This window comes from Aspergillus bombycis (genome assembly GCF_001792695.1).
Source record: "Aspergillus bombycis strain NRRL26010 chromosome Unknown contig00097, whole genome shotgun sequence".
Classification (NCBI taxonomy): domain Eukaryota; kingdom Fungi; phylum Ascomycota; class Eurotiomycetes; order Eurotiales; family Aspergillaceae; genus Aspergillus; species Aspergillus bombycis.
The window spans coordinates 21,025-33,986 of record NW_019170099.1 but is presented as its reverse complement, the minus strand read 5'-3'; the positions used below and the strand labels follow the sequence as shown (position 1 = coordinate 33,986).

The 12,962-nt window shown below is 47.8% G+C and overlaps 4 protein-coding genes across 4 annotated transcripts; 2 read left to right on the top strand and 2 right to left on the bottom strand.

Annotated features, from left to right (window-relative positions):
• Positions 1-5,657: 5,657 nt before the first annotated feature.
• On the bottom strand, positions 5,658-6,725 carry ABOM_009677 (casein kinase II subunit beta; the record flags this gene model as incomplete). The annotated part of the gene is made up of 1 exon (XM_022536805.1): positions 5,658-6,725. One exon carries the CDS (start codon positions 6,723-6,725, stop codon positions 5,658-5,660), a length of 1,068 nt encoding a protein of 355 aa, XP_022385744.1.
• Positions 6,726-7,743: 1,018 nt separating this feature from the next.
• ABOM_009676 (transcription factor domain-containing protein) lies at positions 7,744-10,371 on the bottom strand (the record flags this gene model as incomplete). The annotated part of the gene is made up of 4 exons (XM_022536804.1): positions 7,744-8,712; positions 8,769-9,020; positions 9,076-9,814; positions 10,214-10,371. 4 exons carry the CDS (start codon positions 10,369-10,371, stop codon positions 7,744-7,746), a joined length of 2,118 nt encoding a protein of 705 aa, XP_022385745.1.
• A 624-nt stretch (positions 10,372-10,995) lies between these two features.
• Positions 10,996-12,039, top strand: ABOM_009675 (putative JmjC domain protein; the record flags this gene model as incomplete). The annotated part of the gene is made up of 2 exons (XM_022536803.1): positions 10,996-11,961; positions 12,019-12,039. 2 exons carry the CDS (start codon positions 10,996-10,998, stop codon positions 12,037-12,039), a joined length of 987 nt encoding a protein of 328 aa, XP_022385746.1.
• Positions 12,040-12,320: 281 nt separating this feature from the next.
• ABOM_009674 (uncharacterized protein) lies at positions 12,321-12,854 on the top strand (the record flags this gene model as incomplete). Its single annotated transcript, XM_022536802.1, has 1 exon — positions 12,321-12,854. The coding sequence occupies one exon, from the start codon at positions 12,321-12,323 to the stop codon at positions 12,852-12,854; it is 534 nt and encodes a 177-aa protein (XP_022385747.1).
• Positions 12,855-12,962: the final 108 nt, after the last annotated feature.

Genomic DNA, 12,962 nt, shown 5'->3' with positions numbered 1-12,962 from the left:
ATGGGATGCCATCTGTTTTCAAACATCACAAGACATGGCAGGGCGCAGCTTTACAGGCCCTTGGGTTTGGGTGATGTGACAACTTGATCAATACATTGCGGTTGGCGTTCTGGCTATTATGGGAGCTTGATCTTAGGGCATAACACTAGTGACCACGCTACAAACTACTTCCTGTTGTCTTTCATCATTACTGTTGTTATTATTGTGATTTATATTCGCCTACAATTCATGTCTTCTCAGCATTGTCGTGGAATACAGCTTGAACTTTTGTGAGAGCTTTTTTTTTTTTTTGAGGTGAAACCATTGACAATAGGGTCTCGACCAATCGGTGGCTCTTTGGGTGTTGGTTGGCCTTAAGCTATGTATGTACAGCTTGGCCCCCAAACAATTTGCGGGCCTCCTTGGGCTGCTCGCTAGATTTGGGGGCTAGACTGGAGTTCTTGTTGAATTTCAAGTTAATCAGGGTAATATTCTGACTCTTGACCGTTCCTCTTACGATCAATATCGATTTCGTAATGATGTATTTTATTTCTTATGTTTAAACTCACCGTTTCCCAGGATTATTTTCCTATGTTTTTCGCATTTCTTTCGCGGGAGCCTGACGCGTTCCATATCTTCATTTATTTTATTTTTTTTGGGAATCCTCTACCTTCAACCTTGGGTAACTTTTAAACTAGCAATGATACCTACGGAGTAGTGATCGCAAAATATTCCAGATTCGGGTATGGTTGCCTAAGGGTTGTTCCAAAAGGAATCATACCTGGACGATATGCCATAAGTTAATCTGCTCAACTAAGTGATTTGCCGCGGGGACTCGCTGGAAAGGGGATATGGGTATACTTACGCAGGCTGCTCTAGACAAATATTGGCATCTTGGTATTAGCAACCACTATTTACCCTTCAAGGCATAACCCTTGACAGGCCCCATTCCGGCGCCATCCGTCTGGCACGCGGTAAAAGCAAAGGCTCCTTTCAACGCCCGGGCCAGAACAGAACCCCCTGCACTCAACTTGCGGGTATCCTTTATTTTCCATTTTATTAATTTGATTTGATTTGCCCTGTCGGTTTTGGCCCGTGAAATAGATTGATTGCAAGGGTTTTGGTCTTTGGAATCTGAAATAGGCGCTTTCAGTGGGGCTCTGCGCGAGAAACGAACATGCTGCGCCTCCACCACTCCATCATGACGTGGTACGGTGTATGTATGTACACATCCATTGGGGCCGATTTCATGAGTTGAATTAAATTAATTCAATTACCCGGTGGAAATTGTCGAGAAACTAGCTTCAGCCTTGCAAGCTTTACCCTGGACGTTGAATCTCTGACCTCGTGCGACTGCTACATCTGAAAATGGACAATGAGTGGACAATGAAATGTTCTCGCTCTTCACCTTTGATACTTTTGAAGGAAGACTTGTTTTGGGGCTCTTATCCAGTTCTATGGCCCGGGCCATTAGTGGGAAGTGTATATATTGTGTGTATGCACGAGGTGAATGTTCCACCCAGTATGATAAGAAAGATATTGTAGGATCCATCACTTTGAGCCTCTTAAGTGCGTACAACCACCATTCCTCTCGTTCCACGGGACTTAGTCCCGTCCTACTCCCCGTCAAATCTCGGGGAACAGTTCGGGCTCTGCACACCCTGGTGCAGCCTGATCCTTGAGAGACCTCACGGTTGCAGATGTGCTGGAAAGCCAACAACAGCACGCAGCCACATGATGGGGACGGATGAGCAACCGCTACCAATTCCCTGTTCCGGTTATCTTGGAACATCATTGGTGGCCTGAAAATACATTGCATACTTACGATGTATATACCGAGCTCGTACTTTGATTGTTAGTCGGAAGGGAAAATGATTTCTTTTCTTTTCTTTTTTCTTTTTTTTTCCTTTTCTGGTCTACCCCTCCCCGTTTCTCGTTGTCTGTCTATTTGGTCTGGAAGGTATGGCGTCAATTCCACCGTATTAACTTCATTTAGGGTCTGTCATGGTACAGGCCATTCGCCTGAACCGCCACGGAACTTGATCTGATGGTCAGCCTTATGCCATTTTGAAAATCATGGCACAGAGCAATGGATGATCAGCCTCTTGGTTCGAAGGTCCAATTCAAAACACCCGAGCGAGCCAATCAGGGTGTCGAGGGAGCAAACTGAATGCTGACAGCCCGCACGGGTTTTGGGACCGGTGGGTTTACAGTTGATTGGTTAATTCCCCACCTTGACAGATACCCGACCACACAAGTACTAGTACTAGTACTAGTACGGAGTACCTAGTCAAAGTGGTTACTACGACTCAACAACTAGTATGTAGGGGAAAATCGAGACTAGTCTAGACAACTACTAACTCAAAAGAGGGGTACCAAGCGCTGTCTACGACGTTACATGGATTGCAACCGGCAATCGGAAAGCAGGGGAGCCATTATTAATTTCGAACACTTGTACCATCGAATTTCATGCGCGACAATCTATGAAGTGGTGGTGATACTTGACTCGATAGTCAACTCGTATCCGGCTAAGCCGTCGCCTTGTCCTTGCGTTAGTGTAGAATCGAAAACTCTCGATTCCGACCTTGGATTCGTCAAGGAAGGTGACGCAAGGCGGCTCAAAGGAGGCCAATTAATTCGTCTATTGGGTCCATGTTACCGGCGAAACCCGAGTAACATATTTTTCGGGAATCGATCGAATATTCCAAATGCATTAATTATTTGGTGAGAGATTTTTTAAGCCGATTGTCCGACATGAATACGAAAGACACGAAGAATCCCTGTTGTTGAGAGACACATTGGGGTCTTAACAATTTGGGTAATTCTCAACGAGAGAGAAATGGACGGCGGAGTGATGAATGACGATGACAGTGCATGCCTTAGCGTGCATCATTAGTATGCGCGTGGCTATTGATGAAGATTACGGGATGTATTCTAGACCTTATCTCTCTATCCTTGCTTATCCGCTAAAGTTCATACAGAGTATGTATGTATGTACATACCTCCATACCTCCAACCGCTTTATATCGATCGTTTACCGATAGAGAGAGGCTTTGAAGAGAGGGGAAATGATAACAATAACAACAACAACAACAACAACAACAACAACAACAACAACAACAATAATAATAATTAAATTTACCAAAGAAATCTCAAATTACACTTTCCGAATGAACCATCCCCCAAGAACCGAACATCATCGATCAACTTGTATCAATCTGTAGTCTATCACCAGTTTCACACCCCCTTGGGCAATCAATCCCTTGAGCCAAGCCTTTTATGATCGACTCTCGATTCGGACAAACCCCGAGCTCTTCAGCTTACTCTCGGGGAGTGTCACCAACAAAATACAAGCAGATGAACGATCCGAGAATCCCAAGGACTCGTTTGCATTGCCCAAAGTGAAATAGCGGCTGGCGATATTCCTTCATTGCCTCCAGCTGCGCGCGAGAGACACTGAATTAGGATTGGTGGGGAAATGAGACTACAATTTACGCCTGTATGGAGAAATTTTGCACCAGTACGTTCCCATTAGTTACCCTGCAGTGCTTATGGCCCATATCTAGGGGTACTGACTGTCGATGTAGTACAAACATCTGTCTGGGTCTTGCGAAATTCGAGAGCATCCTGATGATAATATCAAGTCTCCGCGAGCTACCGATGCTGTTCATTTGAACCCAATCCACTTGAACAAATGAAAGCTTGGCCAGGCCGTGGTTCAAAGAAGACTAAACGTTATCCACCGTTCCTCTAGCTTGGAATAATGTCGCGCATGAATCATACTGACTTTCTGTTTACGGACTAACCAAATGTTCCTTGACTCAGGCGAGGCACCTCTTACTGCTTGATAAGCTATCACGTCCACAATTCTACTCTAAGTCTTAATGTGGGTCCTACTTCTGACACCGGTAGCAATTTCTAAACGTATGCTAAAAGCCTACGGAGTACGAAATACAGAACAGACCGTTCCATACAGCGAAATGGCACTGTTTCAAGCAACCCCAGCGCTTCAATTGAGATTTTAGAAGTATATCTCGTGCTCGGTTCTATCAACACGGCTCATATCAACGAATTCAAGCTGTACCTTGCTAAATCTATGCATGCCTGTCCAAAGCAACACCCGTATGCTCACCTCACACCTCACAGGGAAGAGCAAGTATTAACATCTCCTATGGCATTTATCACGGAACCGAATATCGTATACCATCGCTGAGCGCCCCAACCAACTATCCAATCCTCCCTGATGCCCCAGACTAAGCTACAGTGCTACGCAGCTTGGCTACCTGGCCTCGTTCATGTTCAAAGCAGACCAGAATTATGGAATAAATATGCCTCCTTTCTGCGCCATAATAAACAAGAATTTCCCGCACAAATGTACCTATTATGTTGATACAAAGATAAGCGCAAGTGGATGCAGAGTTGTCAACCAGCTGTGGAATATCCGCAGCGCCCTTTCGCGAGAATACGCAAAACTTTATCCGCGCATGTCTCGCGAACGTACCTCCAAAATAATTTTGTTGTTGATGCATACACAAGTCTCGCCTAGGAATGATGTTATTTCTGTCTTTTCAATCGCCCAGACAGGCACCTTCCAACCTTACCAATGCCCCCGGCCTAAGAAACAACCAATGATTGAGAACTCGTAACTGTGACGTTATGGCCGGACTAATTTTACTGCGTTTATTGTTGACGCCGCCAGCATACAGTATACAGAATAGAAAAGCACTCAAAGCTAATACTCTCCGACTCTACCTTTCTCACCCCGTGAAGAGACTAATATCGAACTTCGTTCTCTAGATAGAACACGACACGGAGTCATAAACAAACATAGTCTGAAACTATCCATACATCCAAGGATATGAGATGTATTCGAAGAAAGAACAACCAACTAGCAATCTGATACATGGCAGACGCCTCATTTTGCAAATATGTGAGCAAAATAGATAGAAATATAAGTAAGCTGTACGGCCTTGCCATTCCATGTTTTCTTGGAGAGTATAGTTCATTTCCAGAGCATTATCACAGTTGACTTCTGCCATAGACGAAGGTTGATAGCGGGCTGGATGCATCTTCCCTTCAAATCTCTCTGTCTATTGTCGTTCGATTAAGTCTCTAATATAGACTATCCGGGTTTGCATGGGTGCATGCGAGAGATGAAAATGACGAGAAATGCTAAGTGCAATAGTATGCCCGACAGAGCGGTATACCCGAGAGTCAGCGGCGGAAAGTGTGCTTTCATGCTTGCATCTATCAAGATAATAGCCAACTACAACCAGTTCAACCATCAACATTCGAAGTTTTAATTCCATGATTGCTCTGTGTACTGTACTCGAACGTGAATCTGTACGCCAGGAAGACGGACAAGTCGACCCGAAGACGCCTTGATGCAGTCAAAGAGAAGAGACATAATTCAGTGAACATAAACAAGACATACATGAATAGTTGATGAGGGAAGGGAACGGGGGAGCTGTGGGATGTTGGGCTAGAAGAAGACACACATATGAAAGAAAAACATCAGTTGATGTTTGAGAGGACCGTGGGCCAAGAGTTAGTGGTGAAAAAGAAAAAGAACCACAAAAATCAACATGCGCGCTTCCATCACTTCCACAATATTTCCTTCTAAATATTTCTTTCCCATCGCCCAAAAGAGTTTTAATGATAATAGCTGTTCTGCCTGTTTATCCCGCCTCGGCGCCGTTAATGCTCATTTGATCAGGGTTGTACCGCCGTCTCCGCATGGGTGCCTTTTTCCTCTTTGCTATCGCTGGGTTCTGCCCTCCTCCTGCAGGAGCGGCGCCCATTTCTGTGTCGCCGTCGTTGTCGGCTTCCCGACGAGCTGCCTCATACCGAGCCATCTCATTGAGTTCCTCAACATCCGCGGGCTTCATCCGTAGCCATTTCATACGTGGTCCGGTCCGAGACCGCTCCGAAACTCGGAATCCATAAATCCGTGATTCGTAGAGCTTGCCCGGTCCAAGCCCAAGGCAGAAATTGGCCGTCCGTACCCCGTTGATCTCCACCGGTTGATGAGCGGGGGGAACATCGGGTAAGACCTGGTTATTTGCTGAGGATGACCGTGTCGGCGATACAAGAGAGCTGTCGAGCCTAGGGCCAATGTCCAAATCCGGGAATGTCATGAAAAACAAGCATCCAAAAGTAGTTCCAAAGAAGGCACCGTCAACAGAGTGGAATCGACTGTTTGGGGGTGTATACAGATCCTGGCAGCTCGGACAAAAGAGCTTCACCGTCTCTTGGCCTGGAGTATCAGACCGACCAACCGGCAGAACCTTACATCCATTGCAGTAGACGCGGGGGCAGACGCCAAAATGCTGCATCTCGTACTTCTCCAGCATCTGCTGTATGCCCGGCCGAGAAGTAATATATCTCTGATGAATTAGACCGTAGAGCAACTCAGCAGAGCTCTCTATCACACTCAGATCACTAGCCACCCGCGTATGCCTTCGGTCACCCGCTCGCCGATACCCGGGGGGCTTCTCATCACCTAATATTTCATCCTCGTCTTCCTCTTCCTCTTCTTCCTCCTCCTCTTCGTCCTCATCCTCCTCTGGTTCTACATCTAAGATCATCTCCAATGCCTCCTTGTACATGGGCACCTGTGACTGCAGTCCCGTCAAGTTGAAGTCATCTTCGATGAAATCCTCCGACACCTCGGCAAAGAACTCATGGCCCATTAGGGAGCAAAAGGAGGAGATCCATGACTCCGGGGCCCCTTCCGATGACGACATATCGAACGAATCGGACGCAGATGATGAGGGAGTTGATTCAGACAGTTGACTCAGATCCAGCCTGTCTAGGCCGTCGGCCAACGCCGAACCTGTCTCTCTCGACACGTTGCCGAGCTACCGGTAAAAACCGTTCTGGGGTGATCTCGTAAAGAGATAGGTCTCTAGCAACTTGCACCAGCTGAAACTGCGTCCCGGCCCAAGTCGCTTTTGCTCAAGAATCCCCCGATCCAGGAGATTAGGAGTCTCGTTCAATGAGGGCAAGACTGGAGCAACCTTAGAGGCCAAGAACAAGCGAACGAGTCTGTCTGATAAGGCCAAGGATCATAACAATGTGCGAAACGAGAGTTATTGTGCGATGAGGCGGCGTTGACGTGATAGCGATAAATCCCCCCCACTAAGGAGTCGACTTCAGAAGATCATGGAAATTGGAGATAAAAGTCGGATAATGGCAATTATCTATCCTTGGTGGGCACAGTGAGCAATGAATCCGGGAATCCCTGTCTCTCCTTCCCTTTCTTAATTGTGCAGTGATTGATCGCCGCAGTCGAGGGGTTCTCCGAAATTAGGTTTCGTGGGGCGGTGGAAAAAGATGTGTGCCAGCGGTCCCAGTGGCCGTGGCCGTCGCGGGACTAGATGAAAGTGGAGAGATCCCTCAACGTCGAAGGTGTGGTCTCACAAACCGTAGGTCGTCAGTTGGGCATGGCTTCTGCTTTGATTGGGGTTCAAGAGGATGGGTGGTTGGCAAAAGAACTTAGGTTTAACTCTCCAGCCCTCCGGCTGGCAGCCATGCGGGGTCACGTGCAGGGAGTGAGGGCTGGGTCTCGACCGTCCATGACTCCTAAGTACTACCACCTGTTACAGCACTCAGCAAATACACTATGTTTACTTTATCGCTATTGTATCAAAGTAGCTCCCACTGTACTCAGGCTTGTCCACAAAGAATCCCCGAGCGGGACGTCGTGTAAAAGAAAAGTCTCACTATATACACCCCACGTCAATATACATACAAGCGTGTCCCTCAGAACAAATCCCTAATGGCTCGTGATAATTCACCATCATCTCCCAGAATTCCTGAAAGGCCTTCCCCTGTGTTTGGAATTTCTCCATCGGGACCTACAAACCCGCTCATCCCGTCCTGCGCTGTGCTAGACGCAATGAAGTTGCCGAATCCTCCAACAGCCTCGAACAGGGTTGTCAGCTCATGGCTCATCTGAAGCCCATTCAATGGGCTATTTCCGAGTTCATTCACCCCACTTATAGGCCCATACACCGACAGATCTTCAATTGGATGGCCAGCCAAGCCCGCCATGGCGACGGCCGCCGTAGAATGAGGGTCATTGGAATCTGACCCAAAGGGGCGCACGAGCACGCCCAGCCTTTCACCAATCCTTCGAAGGCCTTTGATGGCCTTCCATAACCGTTTCGATACGTAAGATTTCGTGCTAAAGCCGTTGACTAGGTCGAGAGCCATGTAGAACTCGTCTCGGACTTGCCGGTTGAACTCCGTCGGAGCATGGCAGACGGCGAGAAAAAGGACAGCCAGAGCGGCAACAAGGAAATAGTTGAATGTAATCTGTTGAGTGCGGTAAATGTCGGAAGTTTGGTTCAGCCGCGTAAGCACTCGAACCGTATCCTTAGCAACATCCACCACAGTCTGGGCATGACCCTTATCTTCGGAGATGCTAGCTGCTGAGTGAAGGACCGGTCGGTAGATAAGAATGCGAAGCTGGTTCATGCGCAAATATAACAGCACTCGCAGTCGTCGAAGACCCCGGTTCACTGACTCTCCATGCTTTGGTGACTGTATTGGATAGAACTTCAAAGCATCTGGAATGTGCTTGTACCACTGGAGAATTTGATAGTCCAAATAGCCGATTTCATCTCGACGTATGTCCATTGCTCCCTCTGAGCCAAGCCCAGCGTACCAAATTTTTGAGCTAATGCGGTTATAGGAAATCATACACCTTAGGTATGGCAGCGATGCATCCTAAATGTCTATTAGCAACGGATAACCCTGACGGGATGGTTGTAAGCATATCCTACCGGCTCTGGCAAGTTCGGATCAATATCTTCATCCTGAATAACAAACGGCAGTCCAGTACCAAGGCTCCAGCGCCTATCCAAGCTATAGGTTGCCCAGAAGATCTTGATGATCTCTGGCCATTGGTCTTCGTTAGGAAATGACTTCGCCAACGCATCTCGTCGATGCAAGCCTAGTTCAAGACACATTCGAGCAGCTAACCCGATGAGACGGTAGGCCATAGCATCATCGTCTGTGTGGAAATGGTAGGTTGCCTTATCATGAGATGTTAGATATCAGAAATCTGCGCGATGAATCAGAATAACATACCACGATGCCGAAAAGCTGGACGGTTCTGATGTCCAATGGCTCCCAAATCTTGGACTCAATAACCGGTTTCACACTCAGATAAAGACGCTGACCAAGCTCGCTCTGGCCACCTCCCTCGACGACCAGCGTTGTAGCAAGGATCATCTTTATAAGGTTCGTGTTGTCGTCTTGGAGACCATCTGAGCCGGGCAGCGCTCGCTGAGCAAATCCCGTGCGCGTTGCAGCCTCCATAAAGGTGTAGAGTAGGTTGATTTGCTGCGTTACCTTTTCAATTTCGAAAAGTGGATACATGATCCCAATCTCTTCTTCGTAGATTTGACATAATCGTATAGCATCCTCACGTTTAATGGCCCATATGGGATCTTTAGTAGGATGAATAGGAGGCGCGAATGGTGCAACATGGGGAGGTGAGCCGGCAGGTGTAGCATGAGCCGTAGTTAGGTCGTCGGCTATCACCTCTTCTGTCGGAGCGATACCCATGTTTTGAAGGCTAGATTTTGCTACATTGAAATTGAATGTCGAGCTCGTGGGGCCGTGGAATCGGGGATGCCTTATGCGTGGTTTGGCCAGACCAGCATGCATAGGAGTAAACACAGGTTGCGATCCATCTCGGGAGAAGTTGTCAAAGCTCGGCGAATCGATGGAAGATCTCTGCGAACGCAGATCATTTAGACTACTGAAAAGGCTATTGACCTGGTCTTGCAGAGTCGTAATCTGGTCTTTCATTGAGCGGAACTCACTAGTCACAGTGGATATAAATTAGCAGTGGTAAGCGCGGCATAGAGGGGTGTTTCGGTCAACATACTCCGAATCCTTAAAGTTATTGTTGCAGCAATTAGGGGCATATCGACCTATCAAAACATGATTAACCGCATGACACATGTGTGCGTACCGCTGCCCCTTAGGACGAAGGAGGTGCGGCTGTTGTTCCGTCTACTAACATTCGAGATTGAGGTGTCCACAACGTTGACACGGTACCTGGCCGTTGCACTTAATCTTCCGACGCTTGCATTCATTGCTGGAAGTACAGTACCAAGACCAGTCAGCTCCACTGCCGCAGGATATCACGAGACACAAACAGATATGGCATGTTTTGCACAGGGGTTAGAATCGGGACGATCCAAGTCCGAGATCATACCAAGCGATAGAGATATAACGATTCCGCTTCGTGCGCGTATGAGTTCCGTTGGTCTGTTCCGCTTTCCGCTTCGCACTATCGCCCTCCACGGGGGCATTCTGATCGCCTGATGCTGGGTTCGACGTCGCTGTGTCCACCGGCGTGGTCTCCGAAGCCATCTTGACAGTTTTTTAGGGTGCGATGAGCCGGTAGGGGAACGAGCGATGGCAGTAACCGGTGCGGAGAGATTCCTTTCGACATTCATTCAATTGGGTGCGCGGGGTTTCCGTTTCCCCAGACCAAACCAGCCCTGAATAGGTAAGGATTGGCGGGCCTCTGACAATTTCCGTGAGCTTCACTGGTAAGTTGGGAGAATCAGTGGCCATAGATAACAAATAGTGGATGCTATAAATACTAGTACTAGCCGAAGTACTCTAGCTAGGTAGTCATTGCTTGCCCGATTAGTGGGCAATATTTCTTCTATGGTAAAATGAGCCCCAGCCACTGAATCATTATGAGCTGTCAGGACTACTTGAAAAGCTTCCAAGTTTTGACACCCGATTCAGGGCGTACTTTGAATTAATCCGCATTTGGGTCCTTTCTTTTTTGGTGGACTTCGAATCTTTTGTGACAAACTGATTTCTTTAGCCATTTCTTGTCTTCAATGTATGTCCTCGACTTCGGAATCCGGAAGAGAAAATTCCCCGATCGGCTGTCACCCGAGTTTAGCTACCATCTTCAGGGACAGAGAGATCTTGAAACTTTTCACCAGACTAAACTTATAAAAAACGCTCATTTTCTGAATGAAGGTCCAGCGATGGCTTTTCAACGGTAACCCAGGAGTTTGGTACCGCCTTTCACCCGCCGTTACGCGATTCAATAATCCAAACAGGCCATATGCTCAATTCAGCACCCAAAACTCTCCCTCCGTCGCACCTTCTTGCGGGTATCACCCTTTGAAAATTCTTGATGATGTTAGCATAGAAAATTTCCGCAAGGAGTACTTCATCGCCGAGCTGCCTGTTATCCTCCCGCGCCGCCATTTTCGCGATCTACCCGCCTTTGGACGCTGGTTCCAGTCTTCCCCATCCGGGCCCAATGTATCCCGATTGAATACCACATACCTCGAGCAGCATGGAGCAAACGCTATTGTCCCACTAGAACTTACACAGCCGTCGACAGAACCGGACAAGGGTGATATCAGTTTCAGACAATTCCATGCGCCTCTCAGTCTTTTTCTGGGATGGATGCGCACGTCGGAGGAACAGCCACAGTCGACTAGACTGTATTTAGCACAATGCCAGCTATCCGATTTGCCACAGACGCTTCGTGACGACTTTGCAACTCCTGAGCTTGTGTCCCAGGCGGGCAACGGCGATGTTTACGACACCAATGTGTGGATCGGTTATCCCCCTACATACACCCCCCTTCATCGTGATCCCAACCCGAATTTGTTCGTTCAACTTGCTGGACGAAAAATTGTGCGGTTAATTGCTCCCGACGATGGACAGGTGCTGTTCGCGTCGGTAAGAAGGCAATTGGGGAAGAGCGGGAATCGCGAAGCTGCTGTGTTTCGAGGGTCAGAAATGATGCAGGGACGAGAGCGAACATTGCTAGAGAAGGAGGTCTGGGACGATGGTTTGGACACGGCCAGTTCGGCACGCAAGTATATTGGGTACGAAGCGCAGCTGGAGGCTGGGGATGGGATGTTCATTCCTAAAGGATGGTGGCATAGCATTAAGGGGGTAGGACATGGTGTCACTGCTTCGGTAAGTTCCCTTCCTTATCTATGTGTTGCTTGTCATACGTCCTCTGACACATCACAGGTCAATTGGTGGTTTAGGTAAATTCAGAGTAACTAGTTTCTATATAATACAAAAAATTTTACCAACTAGAGAATCTCTACACACGTAGAGTTATAAACAGGTAGAAAAAAATACAAATTGGAAGTATACCCCAGACCAACGTCATATCCCCAAAACACCAACAGGCAAATTCGAATAATCGTTCTAGAATCCTCCGTCAGTCCCACCGAACTCCCGCACCACCAAATCCACCAACAATACCCCAATCTATTTATCCACCAAACCCGCCTCCATTAGCAGAAAGCCCGGCCCAGATAGAAGACATGCACAAATCCATTTTAACGCGCGCAACACTTCTACACCTCATCCTAAACCCATTCCTGACAGTCCCGACGCGCGCCTCAACCACAGTCGCACCTACGACAATCCTCTCACAAAGACTAACTCGTACACCGATTGCCTACCCCCAGTGTCCCTCCAATCTCTATCAAGAAAAATCCTACTCCACAATGTCATCGTCCGCCGAGCAAATCCAACAACAACAACAACAATCCGACAATGCCGCTACTGACTCCGCCACCGAAAAGAAACCAGAGCAGTACCTCGCTCTTCCCGACTCCAGCAGCGCCGACCAGACACATCAGCTGGATATCAGTGGTGATGGGTCGACGGTGAAATTGGATCACTTGGGTCCGCTAGTGGTCAACCAGGATGGGACGTTATCACGGATCGCGAACTGGGCGCAGATGGCGGAGATTGAGAAGAAGAATACGTTGCGGGTGCTAGGCAAGCGAAACAAACAGCGGATGGAGGCACTGAAGGCGGCTGCTCAGGGAGCGCAGGAAGAGGGCAATTAGGCACAGGAAGCGGTGGGAAGGTCGCTAGTTTCTACAGGGTAGGAGTTACGGACTTATGCTTTTGATACCAGGGAGACATTTTTTCTTTCATAGATTGATTGCTGATGT